Below are 20,177 nucleotides of genomic sequence, written 5' to 3' on the forward strand. Positions count from 1 at the left end.
AAGTTTCCAATATCCATCAATGTTAAAACGTCAATCTAATCTCAGATCATGCTCATCAGAATTAGATCAAAGCTATGGTAAAACATTATACTCACATACTTATTGGTTTTGAGATCACCCCTTCAATGCAGAGATTTCTGAATCAAGGCTCAGACATTTTCAGTCAGAAGCACCAACCTTTTTGAAAGTCCTGTCCCATATGTCATTGCAGTAACCAACATAGTCCTTCAGCTCCTCTTCATCCTTCTCGGTCACTGTACCAACTGGCACCACTCCAGCTGGGAAATTTAGCAAGTTGAAAATCACCTTGTAGCTGCTTGCAACTGTAGAAGGAAAATAGCACGTCTCATTTTCTTCTTTTTTTATACAAACACTTAGTACTTAATATCAGAAGTGACTGAAATAGAGTATTTAGGATAGTATTTACAAGAGAAGGTGATTCTGTCTTCAAAAATCACTGTGGTGAGCAGAACTATGATTGTCAAGGGCTGGTCCATCAGACCCACATGTGCTCACCATCATTAACACTCAGTGAGCTGTGGTTCCCAACTTCATTGATTAGCAAATAGCACTGTGAAACTGTGGGCAGGATCTACCTCAGGTTTCCTGTGCCCCATCATCGATTTTTAATTCATTCAATTACAAATCTCTTCTCTGACTAGCGAATGATTTAAAAATGTCTATTAAGAATAAAAGCATGTTTAAAAAAAAAGATTGTTGACAAGATGAGAAAGAGACACACTGTGGGGGGGGGTAAGTGAGGCACCAACAGAAGAGACAGTGTTTAGACAGTACAGAACTGGGGATTGAACAATCAAAGTTCAATCTCATTGTAAAAGTTGAGAAGATATTAAATTCACCAGAATGATAACAACAAACTTTAACAAAGTATGATATCTGTATCTTCATAAATGTAACTAAATCACTAGTACGATGTGCGATTAAAACAGACTCCCCCTCACTACTGTCAGGTCAGAACCATTCACCTTCTTCATTTCCCTCCTAGTGATGCTGAACCCTTAAATTAAAATAACTCCCATTCTTGTCACTTCAGCATTTCTTTCTGCACTGCGACGTTGTTACTGTGTTATTACACATATATCGTTTACTCTTAGAGCTTGATGTAAGCAAGGAATTTCACTGTATCCCAGTATACATGACAATACAAACATAAGAGAATACAGCACAAGAGCAGGCCATTCAGCCCACAATGTTGAGCCTAACCAGCTAAAAAGACAAAAAACACCCACTCATTCCTCCTACCTACACCATGTCCATATCATCCATCCTCCTTACATCAATTTGCCTATTCAAAAGCTTCTAATGTATTTGCCTCTAACACCCCACCAGTCACACATTCCAGACATCCACCACTGAGTGAACACCAAACCTCTCACATCCTCCATCTCACCTTCTGATACTGCATACCCTCTGACATTAGGCCTTTCAACCCCGGGAAACAGATACTCTGTCTAGGCCTCTCAATCTTGTAAACCTCTATCGGATCTCCCCTCAGCCTCCGATGCTCCAGAGAAAACAACACAGGTTTATCCGGCCTCTTGTGATAACACATCTCCTCCAAACCAAGCAGCATCCTGGGGAGCCTCTCCACAGTCTCAACATCCTCCGTATAGTGAGGCGACCAGAACTATACACAATACTCCAGATGTAAATCAGAGTTTTATAACGTTGGAACATAACCTCCTGACTTTTGAACTCAATAACCTACTCTGAATCTGTAGAATATCCCACAATGGTGGGACTGGATGAGGACACTGGAACATGGCATTACAGAAAAACTTCACTCACCTGATAACTTTCCAGCGTATCCAAGCTTAAAGGCAGGACCTAATGCTGGGCAGAGCAAAACATCGAGCTTCTTGCTTTTCCACAAGTTGACATACTCCTCACAGTAAGCCTAGGAAAGCACATAGACTTAGTCTGCTGACTGGTGACAGTTTGCTTTGCATATACAGATACATTCAAGCTCATCCTCGACCCTGATAACAGGGAAAAGTGGGCAGTGAATAGTGCAAAAATACACTTGCCATTTGAACTGTGTAGCTATTTCAGGGCACGTCCTTAGTCACCAAGAAGCAGAGAAAAACAAGGCTGTGGACATACCAGAAAGAGCAGGCTGGCTTCTGAATAAAATTTAGTAAGCTTCCAATTAATTCGGTCACCACCTGGTACAATCTCAACAAGCACAGTGGCATCAAATGTAGTTTCACAAACTGATTGTTATGACTGGGCACTGGAAGTAAAGGGGCAAGTCACCTCTGGCAAACAGGCGTCCTAGTGAAAGAAAGTGGATTCTCAAAGCAGTTTTAAGTTTTCTGATTGGTGCCGAAACAATTCTCATTCAATGTCAGGACAACTAAAGAGCTGATAGTTGACATCAGGAAGGGGAAGGAGGGTGATTATGTGATTATACACTGGGAGGGGTGGAAATCAGCAGTGGAAATAGCCAGCAGCTTTGAATTCTTGGACATTAGCATTTCAGATTACCTATCCTGGGTCAAGAATCATGAGGAAGATGGGGAGCACCTTTTACTTTCTTAGGAAGTAAAGGTAGAGCTTTACAGGATACTGTAACAAACTTCTATAGATTTATTGCGGAAAGTATCCTGACTGGCTGCATCAGTCTCGTAGAGCAATTTAAATGCCTAGGCGTACAAGGTGGTGCAGAGTGCAATGGACTCGCCCCAATACATCTGGGCCATGTCATCTTCTCACAGCTACCATCAGCATGAGCTACAGAAGCTTGAGATCCACTATCACATTCAAGAAAAGCTACTTCCCTTCAACCATTCAGTTCCTGAACCAACCAGCACAATGTTCATCACTAGTTTAGCAACACCATGACCACTTCGATCATTCTGCACTAAACCAGACTTTTTTTTTGCTCCAATTGTGATTTTTTTTTTTGTAAAATTTGTATACATCTTATTTAGGTTTTTCTTGTGAACGTTGCTTATATGAGGCAGCCATTTGATTTCAGGAAGGGGGCCAGTGCACTCCACACTCCTGCTGAGGTCAATGGTGCTCAAATCAAGCGGGCTGAAAGCCCAGTTCCTAGGAGTGAACATCCCCAATAGCCTGTTTTGGTTCAAACACACAGATGCTAAGAAACATCACCAGTGCCTCTAGATCCACAGAAAGCATGTGCCCTTTGAACCCCACCATTTTGGTATGGCAACTGTTACATTGGACCACAAAGTTGTGGACACAGCTCAGCACATCACAGAAACTGTCCAAATTTCTCTCTGCTAACATAATCAAAGACCCCATCCACAATAACAAAGGTCAAATAAAAATTCTGAAAACGGAACACAGTTTGGTCAATTTCCGAAGGACAGAATAACAGATCTCACCTCTATTTCAACATGGTGCTTCCATAGTTCAGTGATTGATCTGCAAGAACATAAGCAGAAATGCTGAGGGTCTCACCTCAAAAGGAATAGAATATGCAGTTTAGATTAACTGCATTAATCTTAATATTGGAGTAGTCTGGCAGTATTAACATCTAAACAAAACTTCAATGAATTTAAATTGAAGCAAATAGAACATTTGGAATCAACAATGTTCTACGTTACAACCCAATAGCTTTAAAAACTAAATGAATTAAATATCCAGATTGCCAGGTTACAAAAAAAAACACAAAGCATCTTTCAGGCAGAAGAACCAGTAATCTGGCAGCAAAGGTTGCCTGCAGCACTAGACACTGAAGTCCCTGACACACAATCCAAAAACTGCATGTTCTTCAAATTCTGAATCTACACAAAAGAGACCCTGGAGTAAATTAAAAAAGAATCCCTCTTCCCTTTTCACGTGGCTGGTGACTTCTACTTTTGGTCCCCAACTCCATATCGGAAATTCTGATTCCACTTAACGGATATCAAACTCTAGCTTCTGCCAAATACCAAAACTGCCATTCATCCATTTTTTAAAAAATTGCATCTAACAGCTACACATACTAATTAAACATCCAGCCATTTAGCTTTTTTACAGTCCCACCCGCTCCAATTGTGCTGTTACAGAACATAACTGTGAGAATAATCATATGCAAGATTGTCTTTGCTTAGAAACATGCCTCTTCACCCCTATATCCATCCATATTCCTTTTCTGATTCTTTGTTCACCACAGAGACGTGGATTTCCTTTCCATCCCTCACAAGAGCAGTACAGCTCATCCCCAGGAATTAATACTAAACCAGAACTTCAGCCCGCAGGGAAATGTTAATCACTGAGACTTCGCTGATTTCAAAACCACATACTGTACTAAAATTCAGGAGAAAAATATCAAATACAGATTACTTGCCCTATTCCACAAAGGTTCCTGAAGATATCTGCCAATCTCGGACTCTAGAACAGGAAGAAATTTTAAGATTTATCACTGAAAAAGGTTTAAGTAGTAATTAAGCACTCCAACTAACAACTATTCTCACAAACCTTACTACAAACTAATACCCAACAGTCTGACTAGCAACCAGTCACAAGTAACAGGCACAAGGAGGAGATAATAATGATAGACCAGCATGGTTTCATTCTGCTTCACACCTTTTAATAAATGTTAAAATATACTTGAGTAGCTTTTTAAACTTACAAAAGGCTTCAGAAGGAAGGACATGATCTTCACGAATATTCGAGGCATTGTGTTTACATAAAAGATATCTTTCACATTAGGATCAAGGATGTCAACTTTTCTAGGAATGCAAAATAGAATAAAAGTTAGTTGTACTCTTTTGTTTATGTGTGGGCAGTAAAAGCATCTACTGTTGAAAATTGATACCCATCAAATACCAGTAGATTAATTATATTCTTTATCAACATTTGAAATTCTCCAGTTCATACTAAATAATTGTTTCCACTACAGAACATAGGACAGTACAGCACAGGAACACACCCTTCAGCCCACAACATTGTGACAAAATAATTAAACTTGTAATTAAATGTCTAACTATACTAATCCCTTCTGCCTACACTATGTACATATCCCAATGGTGTAACAGTGAACTGTCCCTTTACATTTGACCTCATACTTCAGGTTGGGCCAGATTAAATTCCATCTGCTATTTTTCCACCAAATACAATTCCACTGTATGATTTGGCAAACATCTATGCTATCCATAAAACCACCAATCTTTGTATTCTCTACAAACTTACTAACTCGCCCATATATATTTTTATCCAGGTCACTTACATGATGCCTGCAGAACACTACTAGGCGCAAACCTCCAGTCAGAATAAGTTCCAGCAAGAACTGCCCTCTGTCCTCTATTGGCAAACCAACTCTGAATTCAAATGGCCAATTCACCATAGATCACATGCATACTAATCTTCTGGATAAGCTTCCCATGAGGGGCCTTGTAAAAAGCGCCTTATAAAATCTATGTAGACAACATCAATGTCTCTACTTTCAATAACCACTTTCATCATCTCTTTGAAAAACTCAGTCAACTTACTAAGACACAACTTACCCTACACAAAGCCACACTGATTGCCTCTAACTAGCCATGGTTTTCCAAATGCTCACAAACCCTGTCCTTAAGAATCCTCTCCAGTTGCTTCCCTACCACAAATGAGGAACAGCCAGTCTATACTTCTCAAAATGATCCATTTCCCTGCTTGAATAACGGAACAACATTAGCTACTCACCAAACCTTGCTTGTGGCTAATGAGGGTATGAAGATATTGGTCAAAGCCCCAGCAATGCTATCTTTTGCTTCTCTCAATAACCTGGGAACTTAACCACTTTAATGATAAGCAAAAATTGGGTAAAGCTGGCATGATGGGCATATCAGATCAGTTGGGAGAAGGGACAAGAGACCAATGGGTGGTCATAGGCAGATGGAACCAGGCTGGGGGTGGGGGGAACAAAACTGATTGGCACAAGGATGGGTAAAGGGTCGAGGGGGGTGAGTGGATGAGAAAATGTAGTTGGATCAGAAAGAGTGAGAGGAAAATAAAACACAGTAGGAGTGGGTTAACAGAACTTGTGTCATACCACTGGGCTGCAGACTGTGCAGGCAGAACAGGAAGCAATGTTCTCCTAGTTGGCACTAAGCCTCGGCCTGCCAGCAGAGAACTTCAAGGACAAATCAGTTGGTGTGAGAGTGGAAACGGCAGCTGAAATAATTTGCATCTGCAAGCTCAAGATGACCTTTACGGACAGTGAGGAGACATCCCCACCCCAAACAGTCTATGCGTGGTTTCTGTGACAGAGGAGCCCGTACCGAGAGAGGTCCAAATGCCACAGACAAGGTTGAAGGAAGTGCATGTGGATCTTTGCCTGACCTGTTAATACTGGATTTAGTGGATCCACTACAAATATCAGATGCTGGCACTTCCATCACTGGGTTGGATCCACCAAGCATCTACTAGCATAAATATTGGAGAATCTGATTCTTCTTTCCTCTGGCTAGCCAGGACTGGAGTAGGAGCAACAGCCCTATTTATTTCACCAAGGAATCCTGGCCCTATAGCTTAGATGAGAAGAGGTGAGGGAAATTCAATTTCTAAAACTTTTTTCACAACATGCTTTTAATTTGCTTTAATCCAAAGTAGTTTAAATAATTTAAATTCAACAATTTTTTTTAAAAAATTTTTTTTAAACTTGATCCCGGATTAATGATCCTTGCCCGCTTCCAAACATCAGTCAATGTTAAAATCAGTATTAAAGTCCAGTTAGATACGGTTGAGGGAAGGTTGGGAGAGCTCACGCTTCTCCCTTTGGAGTGAAGGAGGATGAAAGGTGACGATGGTAGTGTAGAAAGAGTGGGCAGCAATGGCTAATACCAGGGGACATCCTTTTAAGCTAAGTAGAGGAAACTTAGGAAAGATGGCAAGGACAGTGTTTTTTGTTAAATTTTTCTCAAAGTGGAAAGTGCTTGGAATCCACTGCCAGGGATGATATTAGAGGCTGATAGAATAGGGACACTTAAAACATTCTTAGATAAGTGCATAGATGTAAGAAAAGTTAGAGGTATGGGCTGTGTAGGAAGGAAGGGTTAGCTTAATCGCGGAGTAGCTTATATTGTTGGCACAACATATGGACCAAGGGCCCATACTGTGCTGTACTGGTCAAGATGTTGCCAGTGAACAACAGTTCCTCAGGCGACATCCTCCAGATAGCAAATTTCTCCAATTATTTCACTTTGTCTACACCTTTTGCTTGTTCTTTTTGTCCTGTTTGTGTTATGAAAACTGGTGGAGTCTGTGACCTACAGTTTGGAACTCGATCGAAGGATCTGCCACTATGCTGTGTCCAGAGAATTGCCTCATGAAGTTTAGAGATGGGGTGGGGGGGGGGGGGGGGGGGAGGGCCCCCGAAAAAGAGCGAGGACGCAGGCCGACTCACGGAAAAGACCAGAGACGTGCCACGGGGTTGTGAACGACTCCATCTCGAAGTGGAGAAGAATTTTGAAGAATTGAGGTGAATGCAGAGGGAGTCAGTGATGGCTCCCAACAGAGGTGGTCAGCAGCTAGTTCGGCACATTTGACCCCAGAACTGCGTTCGGACCCAGGTCAGCAGACTCAGTTCATTCAGCTGCTCTCCTTGTATGCAGAAAAAAAGTTTCCAATATTCTGAGATTTATGTGATTATTGGACTGTACTTTACATTGGTTTCCTCCAGTTTTCCAGTGTTTTCTTTCTTGCGGCCGATTGGTGGGTGAATGATGTGTTAATTTTTTTGTGTGTAAAGGGGGGCTGGGGGTTTTGGTGCTACTGTCGCTGTTCTTTTCTGTGAAAGAGGGAGTCAGGGATTGTTATTGTCACTGTTCCTTCTGAGAGTGAGGGAGTCTGGGGCTGTTATTTTCCATGAGTGAGTGAGGGAGTCGGGGACTGTTATCGTCACTGTATTTTTTTTGCTGTGGGGAAGGGGAGGTGGATTTTGGGATCGGCAAGTTTTGTTTCTTTTCTTTATCATGCTGTTGGGCTGGTGGGGGAAGTTGATATCTTTTCTTTCATCAGCACCCATGGTCTTTCTGTATTTAATGGCTATATGGAATAGACAAATTGATAGAGTTGTACTGTGAATGCATACTTTGACAATAAAATGAACCTTTGAACCTTTGCTGTCTAAAATGGCCCATGGTCATGAAAATATCATTAACTTCATATTTTTTATGAATTTAGGTTCAAAAACATAAATTTACTTTCTCTTTTTCTGACCTTGTCCATTTGAAATGGCACTTCAATTATATGCATATTTGCACAAGGGATCAAAACGCGGTCTAAGTGCTTACTGTCAAAGCCTGTAATTGTGGGTGGGACATCCCGATTCAGAACCACAGCAAATAGTTAGGGAAAGACAAAGAATAAATGTTTGCATTAATTGGCCTCATCAGCATCACTCATTACAATACAGTGGAGATGTTATTACCAAAATGAGTGATTTTGTGTATATTCTAACATGAGTAAAATTGGCAAGTACTTCTGTTAGATCAGAACCTATTCAGAACTCAGCGATGGACTATATGTCTTAAATACAACTGGTTCTAAGATGCATATATTCTCACATCCATCTTACTCAGGAAACATCCTACACTCATCTTTTGCTTTGTTTTCCTTCCACCTATCCATTCATGCAACCACTTTCCCTTACTTTTGGACTATACACACCAGCAAATGAAACTCTTACCAAAGGCATTTTAAAATACAAGTTCAATGTTATCATCATATTTGATTTACTCATTTTCCTTCTCTTATGGAGTTGGAATCCAAAACTGGACTATTTGGAATTCAATGATCCTGGTCAAGATAATAACGATATCATGATTAGTCCAGGATATCTTTCAGGAATTGTGCATTATTGGCAAGGCCAACATTTCTTGCTCCTTCCAAATGTCCCTCAAGGTGGAGATGGTGAGCAACCTTCTTGAAGTTTGTGATTCTCCGGTGAAGTACTCTCACAGTAGCGATTTAGTTAAAGCAACAAGGCACAGCAGTACATTTCAAACCCCAATTGTATAACTTTATACCTTGATTTTACATGCTTGGGTACCATACCGACTCGCAAGATAATGCCAAAATGGTGACACCTTATTTGATTGTCTTTATGACAGATGACAGACATTGATCAAAGTTACTGGGGTCCGTGAATTCATAGCTACTTGGAATGGGTTAATGTGCAAATACATTCATGTTGAGCAGCAAAATCAAATTCCTTAAAATTTGGAGTATAACTGCAAGAAAGTTAAACACTCAACATATAAAAGAGAAGAACATAATCAGATCTCTGCAATCCCTCTGTCAAAGAGACTTACAGATTTTCCAGGATGGTAGTGCCACGATCTGCCCCAACACCCTTTAATATAAGCTCTTTAAATGCATATGGTATTTTCAAAGGTGTGAAAGGAACCAGCTGGGGGGGGGAAAAAAAAAACAGGTTTAGTTAACACATCTTGAATAACAATCTAATCTTTTGGAAAGTTAATGCAAATCCCCTTACCAACCAAAATTATTTAATACTATTGTTAAAATCTGTTAACTGAGACTTCTCGAAACTAGTTCCACATGGTCATATCTTGGGAAGTAACTTCATTATTAGAAAAATAAATGTATTAAGTAGACTCATTTTCATGTAAACTGCAAGGATGTAGTCTTGACAGCGTACAATAAAAGGAATCTTTTAATTGAGCTAGATGGCTGTTCTTAAATAAACCCTGAATTTCCAACTCAACAGTCAGACATGAAGAAATTATGCTTTCTTTGCAACTAATCTTTGTCCTTTCCAGACAGAGTGTTACCAATAGTACAAATGTACAGCTTGTATAAAAAAAAAACAAAAAAATCCAAAACACTTAAAAATATGAGACTGACTGCTTGGAAGGATTAAGCAGAATTTCACCAAACAATTCCCTTCACTCAAAAAGATTGCTGCTAGTCCTTTCTGCACCTTGTCACACATCAGGCGGTAACATTACTCTGTCTTTAGCATTTGCCTGTTGTTTTATGAGGCAGAGTTGCTGGCTCGATGCTCAATCCAGCACGGATGGAAAGTGTGCAAGGAGCCAGTCAGATTCAAACCTGGGACCATTCCCCTTGAAGTCAGGACCAAATAGGTACTAATGGCAAATTTCTTTCATGAACCAAAACAAAATTCAGATCCCACTGAACTATCATAGATTTGTTAATTTATAAACTAGTAAAGCAACTTTTATGCTTCAATTCCCAAATACTACTGGCGATTTCTCAATGATAAGGATGCAAACCTACCGTGTGGCCAGCCGCCTCCAACAGCTGCTTGGTTTCCATAACAGCTCGCTTCATGCAGGCCAAGGGGATCCAGAATCCATCACTCTCGTAATAACCTATTCTCAGCGGCTTAGAGCTGGAATACACCTGAAGGAAAATGAACAGTTCATACAGGGCAGGAATGTAATCTACCCACCGAGCAGAGTAACCACAAGCTAGACCAGCTTTTGGCATCCCATTACAATGTAACTAAAGAAAGGAGTCGAGAAAAGTGAATTGCAAGGAAGGCAAGGATAGAAACTAATGAGGAAACAGCAAGCAGGCTGCTTTCAAATCAATGGATATACTTTAATAAACTTTTGCCACAATTTAATAATGTACAAAATTGTTTGTTAGCTTTCAGCCACATCTCATGCTGAGCTCACCTCTTCAGTTAACAACCCACAGACTACATCTGCTAATTACCGGTACTTTCTTTTTATTAATTTTAAACAAACATAAGAGAAACATAGATACAGAGAGTTTGAGAATACGTAATTAATAGGTTAAAGTATAAATACAAATAGATGATAATCCATATACTAATAACCTCCCAAACTCATAGTGATTACAAAAAAAAAGGAGTAAATAAGAAAAACCCTCCAAAAAAAAAACCTAACCAACATGGGCCATTGCATTATATCAAATATACACAGCAGCATCAATAACTCCGTACCTCCGTCCAAATAATTAAGGATAATAAAAGTAAGGTTTAGGAAAAGTCAGTTTAGCTCATATGAAAATGTTGAATAAATGGTCTCCAAGTTTCTTCAAATTTAATTGAAGGGTCAAAAACAACTCTTCTAATTTTTTCTAAACTTAAATAAGAAATAGTTTGAGAAAACCACTGAATTATGGTTGGAGGATTAATTTCTTTCCAATTCAATAGGATAGATCTTCTAGCCATTAACGTAACAAATGCAATCATCCGCCGAGCTGAGGGGGATAAACAACTATTATCCACCATTGGTAAACCGAAAATTGCAGTGATAGGATGCTGTTGCAATTTGATATTCAGAACTTTTGAAATAATACCGAAAATATCTTTCCAATAATTTTGCAAGCAGGGGCAAGACCAAAACATGTGGGTCAATGAAGCAACTTCAGAATGACATCTGTCACAGGTGGGATTAACATAAGAATAAAATCGAGCAAGTTTATCCTTAGACATATGAGCCCCATGTACAACCTTAAATTGTATTAAGGCATGTTTAGCACAAATAGAAGAAGAATTGACTAATTGTAAAATCTTCTCCCACTGTTCAGTGGGTATAAGACAAAGTTCTTTTTCCCATTCCTTCTTAATTTTTCCTGATACTTCTGGCTATATTTTCATGATCATATTATAAATGATGGCTACTAAACCCTTCTGGCAAGGATTCAGAGCTAAAAATTTTTCCGTAATGTCCATTGGACATAAATTCAGAAAAAACTAACATGTTATTCAAGAAATTTCTAACTTGCAAGTATCTAAAAAAAATGAGTTTTAGGCAAATTATATTTATTAGATAGCTGTTCAAAGGACATAAAACTATTGTCTAAAAAAAAATCACGAAAACATGTTATACCTTTTGTTTTCCATAATACAAAGGCGTGATCCATAAAAGAGGGCCGACAAAAAAAGTTATATAATAGGACTTGATAAGATAAACTTATTCAAGCCAAAGAATTTACGAAATTGAAACCATATTTGTAATGTGTGTTTAGCTATAGGATTGGTTATTTGTTTATTCAATTTAGATAAAGCAAAAGGAAGCGAAGATCCTAAAATAGAAAACAATGAGAATTCTTGTACAGATTTACTTTCCAATTTTACCCATAAAATTACCAAGAAACATAAGGATTTATTTAAAGTTAATTTTTTACCTTTAATTGACCAAATCAAGCAACTTGTTACCAGGTGGTCCCCATTATCTTTGTCATCGGTTGGTCAAATTAATGCTATTAAGATGATAGTATTACCCAAATGTTTATATTTATTCCAAGCATTACCAATTTTTATTCCTAAATCTTTTTTTGATATTATTGACTCCAAAATATCCTCGTATGTGTGGCAGAATAAAAATCCTAGATTAAGTAAAAAATATTTACAGAAGCCTAGAAGGATTTTACTATTGGGCAGTTAATATTCAATATTTAATATTTTGGACACAAGAATCAATTATAGTATCTTGCCCACATCTGCTAATTTCTAATGCAAACCAAACAGCTGACAATTGAATTAACACTGCATAATTACATGGCTGCACCTTACTGCAGGTAGTGGCACATCATTACATCGCCAATTGTGCGTCAATCTTGCCTATCCATCTGGCATCACAAACAGGACTCCAACTACCAGCTTTTCCCCTTATACCGGGGCAACACTAGCCACCCTCTAGTCTTGTCTGATTTAGTTAAAGTGATTTTCAATGCGACTAAGTAATGCCCCAGTTGTTGTTAATGACTGGCTGAGTAACACATCTTCATAGTTAAGTGAGCCTTTTCCATAAAGTACCCAAACTTGACGGTAGGTGTCTGAAAACAGTCCGATACGGTAATTTAAACTTGCTATACGCAAGCCTAAACAAGCATCAGTGTAAACAGAGGCAAAAAGTGAATAAAATTAAGTGTTTTCTCACAAATCTTTCCTCTCCCAAGTGATGTAATTACTAATCTCTAGTGGCCCGGAGTAGCAGGCTGGAGATCAGTCTCTACCAAAGGAGGTGTGAGGTGCTCCTTCCCTCTGCTAGCCAGCACCTGCTTAGCCCCTTGATCAGGGTATCACCACCTGATACCAGGCAGACAATCTCTCTAGAATATTGATAATAGCTGGGGTCACCCATCTTGTCAAGACACTGCCCAGAAGAAGGCAATGGCAAACCACTTCTGTAGAACTTTACTGCAAACACATCCAGGGAGCCCAAAAGACACCCATTTTGATTACGCTTGGAAATATCTAATTTCCAAAATGTTTGACTTTTGGTAGTTTATCAAATTGATTATAAACTGCCAGCATAGCTTTGATGGTCAGCGAGAAAAATATAAAAAGCAGTAAATCTGACATAAAAATAAAGTGCAATAATTGCTCAACAAGTTATTGGTAGGGGGAGAAGAGACATTTGTCCCTCCCCACTAATATCCCTCCTGACACTTAACCCTGCAAGCAAGAGGAATGTTACACCTGCCCATCTACTTCCTCCCCCACGCCCTTTCAGGGTCCCAAACAGTCTTTCCAGGTGAAGCAACACTTCTTCTGCAAATCTGTTGGGGTTTATGCTATCTGGTGTTCCTGATGTGGCCTTACCTACACTAGAAAGACCCAACACGAACTGGGGACTGCTTCCTCAAACACATTTGCTCCAACTACCAAATCCAGAAATTCCTGGTGGCCAACCATTTTAATTCCTATCCCCATTCCCATATGTCAGTCCATGGCTTCCTCTTCCATCACAATGAGGCCACTCTTAGGTTGGAACAGCAACACCTCATTCTGTCTAGGTGTCATCTAACCAGATGACATGAACATTGATTTCTATTTCGTTATTTTTTAAAAAGTCTCTTTTTCCTTTTCCCCACCCCCTTCCTCCTTCTTTTATTCTGCACTCTAGCCTCTTACTTCTTCCTCTCACCTGCCTATCACCTCTGCCTAGGCCCCTACTTTCTTCCCTCTCTCCCATGATGCACTATCCTCTCCTCTCTGATTCCTTCTTTTCCAGTCCTTTACCTTTCCCACCCATGGCCCTCTTTCTGCTCCCTCCAACCTTTTATTCTGGCTTCCTCACTCTTCCTTTCCAGTCCTGATGAAGGGTCTTGCCCTGATAGAAAGGCTGTTTATTCATTTTCATGGATGTTGCCTGACCTGCTGAGCTCTTCCAGCATTTTGTGTGTGTTGCTGGAGAGTTAGGACATCAAAGGATATGGCAAGAAGGAAGGTGTATGCGGTTCAGTAGGATCTGGATCAGCCGTGATGGAATGGCGGAGCAAACTCAGTGGGCTGAAGGGCCTAATTCTGCTCTTACGTCTTATGGTCTAACAATTCAGATCAAAAACTTTTTGTCAAAATGAAGCTCAATTAATCAAAATAGATTAAAAGTGCCTTTCAGCTCTGAAATCCAACTGAATGAATGTAATGAAAATCTCTCTTGCCACACTTTTCCCCACCATCATCCTCATCGTTAAGGTTGGTGTGCTTTTGAGTTGTTATATAATTTTATCATTAAAAAAGTCTGCTCTGTGACTTTAGTTGTTTCCACTGTCACTGTTTCAACATATTTGTAATATACACTCAGTGACCACTTCATTAGGTACACATGACCATTAATGCAAATATCCAATCAGCCAATCAACTCAATGGATAAAAGCATGCTGGCATGGTCAAGAGGTTCAGTTGTTGTTTGGACCAAACATCAAAATGAGGAAGAAAAGTGATCTAAATGACTTTGACCATGGAGTGACCGTTGGTGCCAGACAGGGTAGTTTGAGTATCTCAGAAACTACTGATCTCCTAGGATTTTTCACACACAGCAATGTCTGGAGTTTAGAGAACAGTAAGAAAAACAAACAAAAAAAAATCAACATCCAGTGAGTGGCAGTTCTGTGGTCGAAAATGCCTCATTAATGAGAGAGGTCGGAGGAGATTGGCCAGACTGGTTCAAATTGACAGGAAGACAACTGTAACTCATACGAGTTACAACGTGACATGCAGAGAAAATCTCCAAGCACGCAACATGTCAAACATTGAAGTGGATGGGCTGCAGCAGAAGACCACAAATATACGCTGACTGTATTTCAAGCACATATTGGAAAAGTAATTGGAAGGCATCTAGCTGTGCTTCAAACCAGCCCTTTTTAATTGTAACTACACGACAACACTAAATGACCTTTAACTTGGCTCCATTTAGCAAATGCATCCATTGGATGCACAGGGGTGAAATGGAAATGATGGAAGAAACACTAAAATAAGATGCTACAATTGAAGAAAATGTCAGTGTTGTTTTAAAGGAAAATGCAATCATAATCTTATACTGAAAACATGTCAGCAATTCAGTAAAGCTTTCGACCTATGAAACTAAACAAATTATGTAGATAATGGATCGGAGTGGGGTGGGGAGTTACTTTACTGGATTGGTATCCAGACAGAACTCTAGCCTAGTGAGCTTGTATGCAGTCATACCAGCTAAGAAATTTTACTTCAAGCAATTAGGTACTTGTATATTCAATTAGAAAGCCAGTAATGTAACTCTATGAAACTACCAGATTAGAATACAAGACCATAAGACATAGGAAAAGAAATACATCATTTGGCTCGTTGGGTCTTCTCCGCCATTCCATGATGGCTGATTTAGTAACCCCCTCAATCCCATTTTTCTGCCTTCTGCCCACAATCTTTGATGTACTTACTAATTTAGAACCCATCAACCCCCAATTTACAGTAAATATAAGACCATACGACAAAGGAGCAGAATTAGACCATCTGGCCCATCGAGCCTGCTCCACCATTCAATCATGGCTGATTCTTTTTTTTTTAATTAAATACTCAACCCCAGTTCCCAGCCTTCTCCCCATAACTTTTGATGCCACGTCCAATCAAGAACCTATCAATCTCTGCTTTAAATACACCCAACAACCTGGCCTCCACAGCTGCATATGGCAACGAATTCCACAAATTCACCACCTTTTGACTAAAGAAATTTCTCCACATCTCTGTTTTGAAAGGGCGCCCCTCTATCCCGAGTCGTGTCCTCAACTCTCCCACCATGGGAAGCATCCTTTCCACATCTATTCTGTCTAGGCCTTTCAATATTCAAAAGGTTTCAGTGAGATCCCCACCTCATCCTTTTGAATTCCAGCAAGTACAGACCTAGAGCCATCAAACGTTCCTCGTATGATAACACTTTCAGTCCTGGAATCATCCTTGTGAACCTCCTCTGACCCTCTCCAATACCAGCACATCCTTTCTAAGAGGAGGGGTCCAAAACTGTTCACAATACTCAAGGTGAGGCCTCAGCATCACATCACAAATATACCCAGTGTCTTGCCTCCACAACTGTCTGTGGCAATGAATTCCACAGATTCACCACCCTCTGGCTAAAGAAATTCCCTCTCATCTCAGTTCTAAAGGGATGTTCTTCTATTCTGAGACTGTGTCCTCTGGCCTTGGAGTCCCACATTATAGGAAACACCCTCACCACGTCCACTCTATCTTGGCCTTTCAATATTCTGCAGGTTTCAATGAGATGCCCCATTCATTCTTCGAAACTGTAGTGAGTACAGACCCAAGCCATCAAACATTCCTGATACCATTAACCTTTTCATTCCCAGGATCATTCTCATGAACCTCCTCTGGACTTCAGTGAGAGCACATCCCTCCTTTGTTAAGGGACCCAAAGGTGCTCACAGTGCAGTCTGACCAATGCCTTACAAAACCTCAGCATTACGTCCTTACTCTTATATTCTAGTCCACTCAAAATGAATACTAACTTTGCATATGCCTTCTTTACCACTGACTTGCCTTGCAAATGAACCTCAGAGGAATCCTGCACAAGGACCGACAAATCCCTTTGCACCTTTGTTTTATGAATTTTCTCCACGTTTAGTAAAAAGTCTACACCTTTATTCTTTTTACAGAAGTGCATGATCATACACTTTCCTACACTATGTTCCATCTGCAACTCCCTTACCCATTTCCCTGATCTAAGTCCTTCCGCAGACTCCGCTTCCTCAGCATTACTTGCCCTTCCACCCATCTTTATATCGTCTGCAAACTTGGCCACAAAGCCATTGATTCCAAGTTCAAAGTAAATTTATTATCCAAGTACATAAAAGTCACCATATACTACCCAGAGATTCATTTTAGACCATAAGACATAGGAGTAGAATGAGACCATTCAGCCCATTGAGTCTGCCCCACCATTCCATCATGGCTGATCCCAGATCCCACTCAACCCCATACACCTGCCTTCTCGCCATAGCCTTTGATGCCCTGTCCGATCAGGAAACTATCAATTTCTGCTTTAAATATACCCACGAACTGCCTCCACCGCAGTCTGTGGCAGAGCATTCCACAGATTCACTACTCTCCAGCTATATAAAAAAAAAATCCTCCTTACCTCTGTTCTAAAACGTCACCCCTCAATTTTGAGGCTGTTCATTCTAATTCTGGATACCCCCACCATAGGAAACATCGTCTCCACATTCACCCTATCTACTCCTTTCAACATTCCCCCGCATTCTTCTAAATTCCAGTGAGTACAGGCCCAAAGCTATCAAATGCTCCTCATATGTTAACCCCTTCATTCCAGGAATCATCCTCGTGAACTTCCTTTGGACTCTCTCCACTGACAACGCATCCTTTCTTAGATATGAAGCCCAAAACTGTTGCCAATACTCCAAGTGCAGCCTGACTACAACCACATCCAACAGGTCCAACAAGCGATGAATATGCAAAAGACAACAAGTTATGCAGTTACAAAAAGAATAAAAGAAATAACAATAATAAATACCAAAACAAACACGAGATGAAGAGTCCTTAAAAGTAAGTCCATAGGCTGTGAGAACAGTTCAATGATGGAGCAAGTGAAGTTATCTCCTCTGGTTCAGGAGACTGATGGCTGAGGGGTAATAACCGTTCCTGAACCTGGTGGTGTGGCTCCTGTACCTTCTTCCTCATGCAGCAGTGAGGAGAGGTTGTTTCCTATGGTGAGGGTATCCAGAACTAGAGGGCACAGCCTGAAAATTGAGGGGCAACCCTTTAGAACAGAGGAAAGGATGAATTTTTTTTAAGCAAAAGAGTAGTGAATTTGGAATGCTCTGCCACAGAATGCGGTGGAGGCCAAGACCGTGCATTTATTAAGGTGGAAGTTGATCATTTCATGATTGATCAGGGCATCAAAGGATATGGCGAGAAGGCAGGTGTATGGGATTGAGTGGGATCCAGGATCAGCCATGATAGAATGATGGAACAGACTCAATGGGCAGAGTGGCCTAATTCTGCTCCTATGCCTTTTGGTCTTAAGATTGCATGATTTGGGTGAAGCAGGTCCTTGATGATGGATGCTGCTTTCCTGCAACAATGCTCCATGTAGACATGCTGAATGGTGGGGAGAGATTTACACATGATGGACTGGGCCATATCCACCACTTTTTGTTGGCTTTTGTGTTCAAGGACATTGGTGCTTTTACACCAAGCCGTGATGCAACCAGTGAATATATTCTCCAATACACATCTATAGAAGTTAGTCAAAGATTTAGATGCCAGGCCAAATATTCACAAACTTCTAAGTAGAAGCATGCCATGCTTTCTTCATAATGGCACTTATGTACAGGACCCAGGACAGATCCTCTGACATGTTAACACTGAGGAATTTAAAGCTGTTGACCCTCTCCACCCCTGATCTTCCAAGAAGGAATGACTCATGGATTTCCAGTTTTCTCCTCAAGTCAATAATCAGCTCCATGGACTTGCTGACATTGAATGAGAGGTTATTATTGTGACACCACTCAGCCAGATTTTCAATCTTTTTCCTATATGCTGATTCATCTGCACCACTGATTTAGCAAGCGACAGTACTGTCATCAGCAAATGTAAATATAGCATTGGAGTGGTGCTTAGCCACACAGTCATAAGTGTAAAGTAAGTAGAGAAGGGGGCTAAACACCCAGCCTTGTGGTGCACTTGGGCTGATGAAGATTGTGGAGGAGATGTTGCTAATCTGAACTGACTGGGGTCTGCAAATGAGGATATCAAAGATTCCATCATCTAAATCATTGACATACAATACTGTGCAAAAGTCTGAGGCGCATATATAGAGCTAGGGTGCCTAAGAATTTTGCACAGTACTGTGTATTGGTTAAAATAGGAAGGAAGGTGGTTGAGCAACAGAAATAAAAGAACTTAGCTTTGTATTAGCTCAGTAATATTAAGTGTTATTTGGTAATATACAGTGCCGTGCAGAAGTCTAGTCGTTAGGGTCTTGGCTTACAAACGTTTTAGGTACCCAAGCTATATGGATGTGCCCAAGACTTTTGCACTGTATGTATAACGTGAAAAGTGATCCCAGCATTGACCCCTGCAGAACACCACTAGTCACTGGCAACCAACCAGATATATCTCCCTTTATTCCTACTCTTTGCCTAGAGCCAGTTAGACAATTTTCTATCCATGCTACTATCTTTCCTGTGATAACCTTGAGCTCTTGTTTAAAAGCCTCATATGCAGCACCTTGTAATGGAGTTTTGAAAGTCCAGGTAAATGGCATCCACTGACTCCCTTTTGTCCATCTTGACAGTCATTTCCTCAAAGAATTCAACAGATTTGACAGGCCAGATTTCTCCTGAAGGAGAGCATGCTGACATCGGCCTATTTTTCTATCATTCATTGGGAAAGAAAGTTTACTATTGAGTTCATTGGCAATTACAGAAGAAAGAAGCTGGTCTGGCTGTCACTGACATCATGAGATTGAATACTTTTTTAAAAAGTTATTGGAAAAACTGGTCTAAGGTATATAAATATACCCATGCATGAAGTTCCGACGGGACCTCGAATATGTAAAATCTACCATGTATCAAATTTTGATGTTATAGCATAACAGCATAGAACTTTACATAATTGGTACTTCTCAAACTAAACATTTTATAACGAAGATGCAGAAGCCTTCAACCATACTACACACAGTATAAATATTATTACATCCTACTTACCTCATCATTGAAGGGGAGAGGTGGCACTGAGGCATCCAAATTGAACATGTCTTCAGACAACAAGGCTTTCATACACAATGCCAGACTATCTACATCTCTAGCCATTGGGCCAAAGGATCCTTGAACTAGAAGGCATAAGCAATGTATTACTCCAAAACATTTCCAACACTGTGCCATGAAACAGCTTGTATGGAGTTAGATCTCAGATAACAACCAACTGACCAGTTTCTAAAGGAGAGTATAAAACTGTGTAGTTT

At 40.1% G+C, this 20,177-nt stretch overlaps 1 protein-coding gene across 2 annotated transcripts in view; it reads right to left on the bottom strand.

Moving 5' to 3' along the window:
* The window catches only part of LOC140736855 (fatty-acid amide hydrolase 1-like), a 52,891-nt gene that overhangs the window by 1,945 nt on the left and 30,769 nt on the right, over positions 1 to 20,177 (bottom strand). For both annotated transcript variants that reach the window (XM_073062850.1, XM_073062851.1), the window contains exons 7-14: positions 19,921 to 20,045; positions 10,222 to 10,347; positions 9,270 to 9,367; positions 4,607 to 4,706; positions 4,322 to 4,365; positions 3,375 to 3,414; positions 1,810 to 1,918; positions 178 to 323 (exon numbers count right to left, since the gene is read on the bottom strand). In XM_073062850.1, the coding sequence (XP_072918951.1) occupies positions 178 to 323; positions 1,810 to 1,918; positions 3,375 to 3,414; positions 4,322 to 4,365; positions 4,607 to 4,706; positions 9,270 to 9,367; positions 10,222 to 10,347; positions 19,921 to 20,045 (788 nt within the window). The remainder of the gene's footprint in view (positions 1 to 177; positions 324 to 1,809; positions 1,919 to 3,374; positions 3,415 to 4,321; positions 4,366 to 4,606; positions 4,707 to 9,269; positions 9,368 to 10,221; positions 10,348 to 19,920; positions 20,046 to 20,177) is intronic.

The sequence above is a fragment of the Hemitrygon akajei genome, chromosome 12, assembly GCF_048418815.1.
Source record: "Hemitrygon akajei chromosome 12, sHemAka1.3, whole genome shotgun sequence".
Taxonomy (NCBI): Eukaryota; Metazoa; Chordata; class Chondrichthyes; order Myliobatiformes; family Dasyatidae; genus Hemitrygon; species Hemitrygon akajei.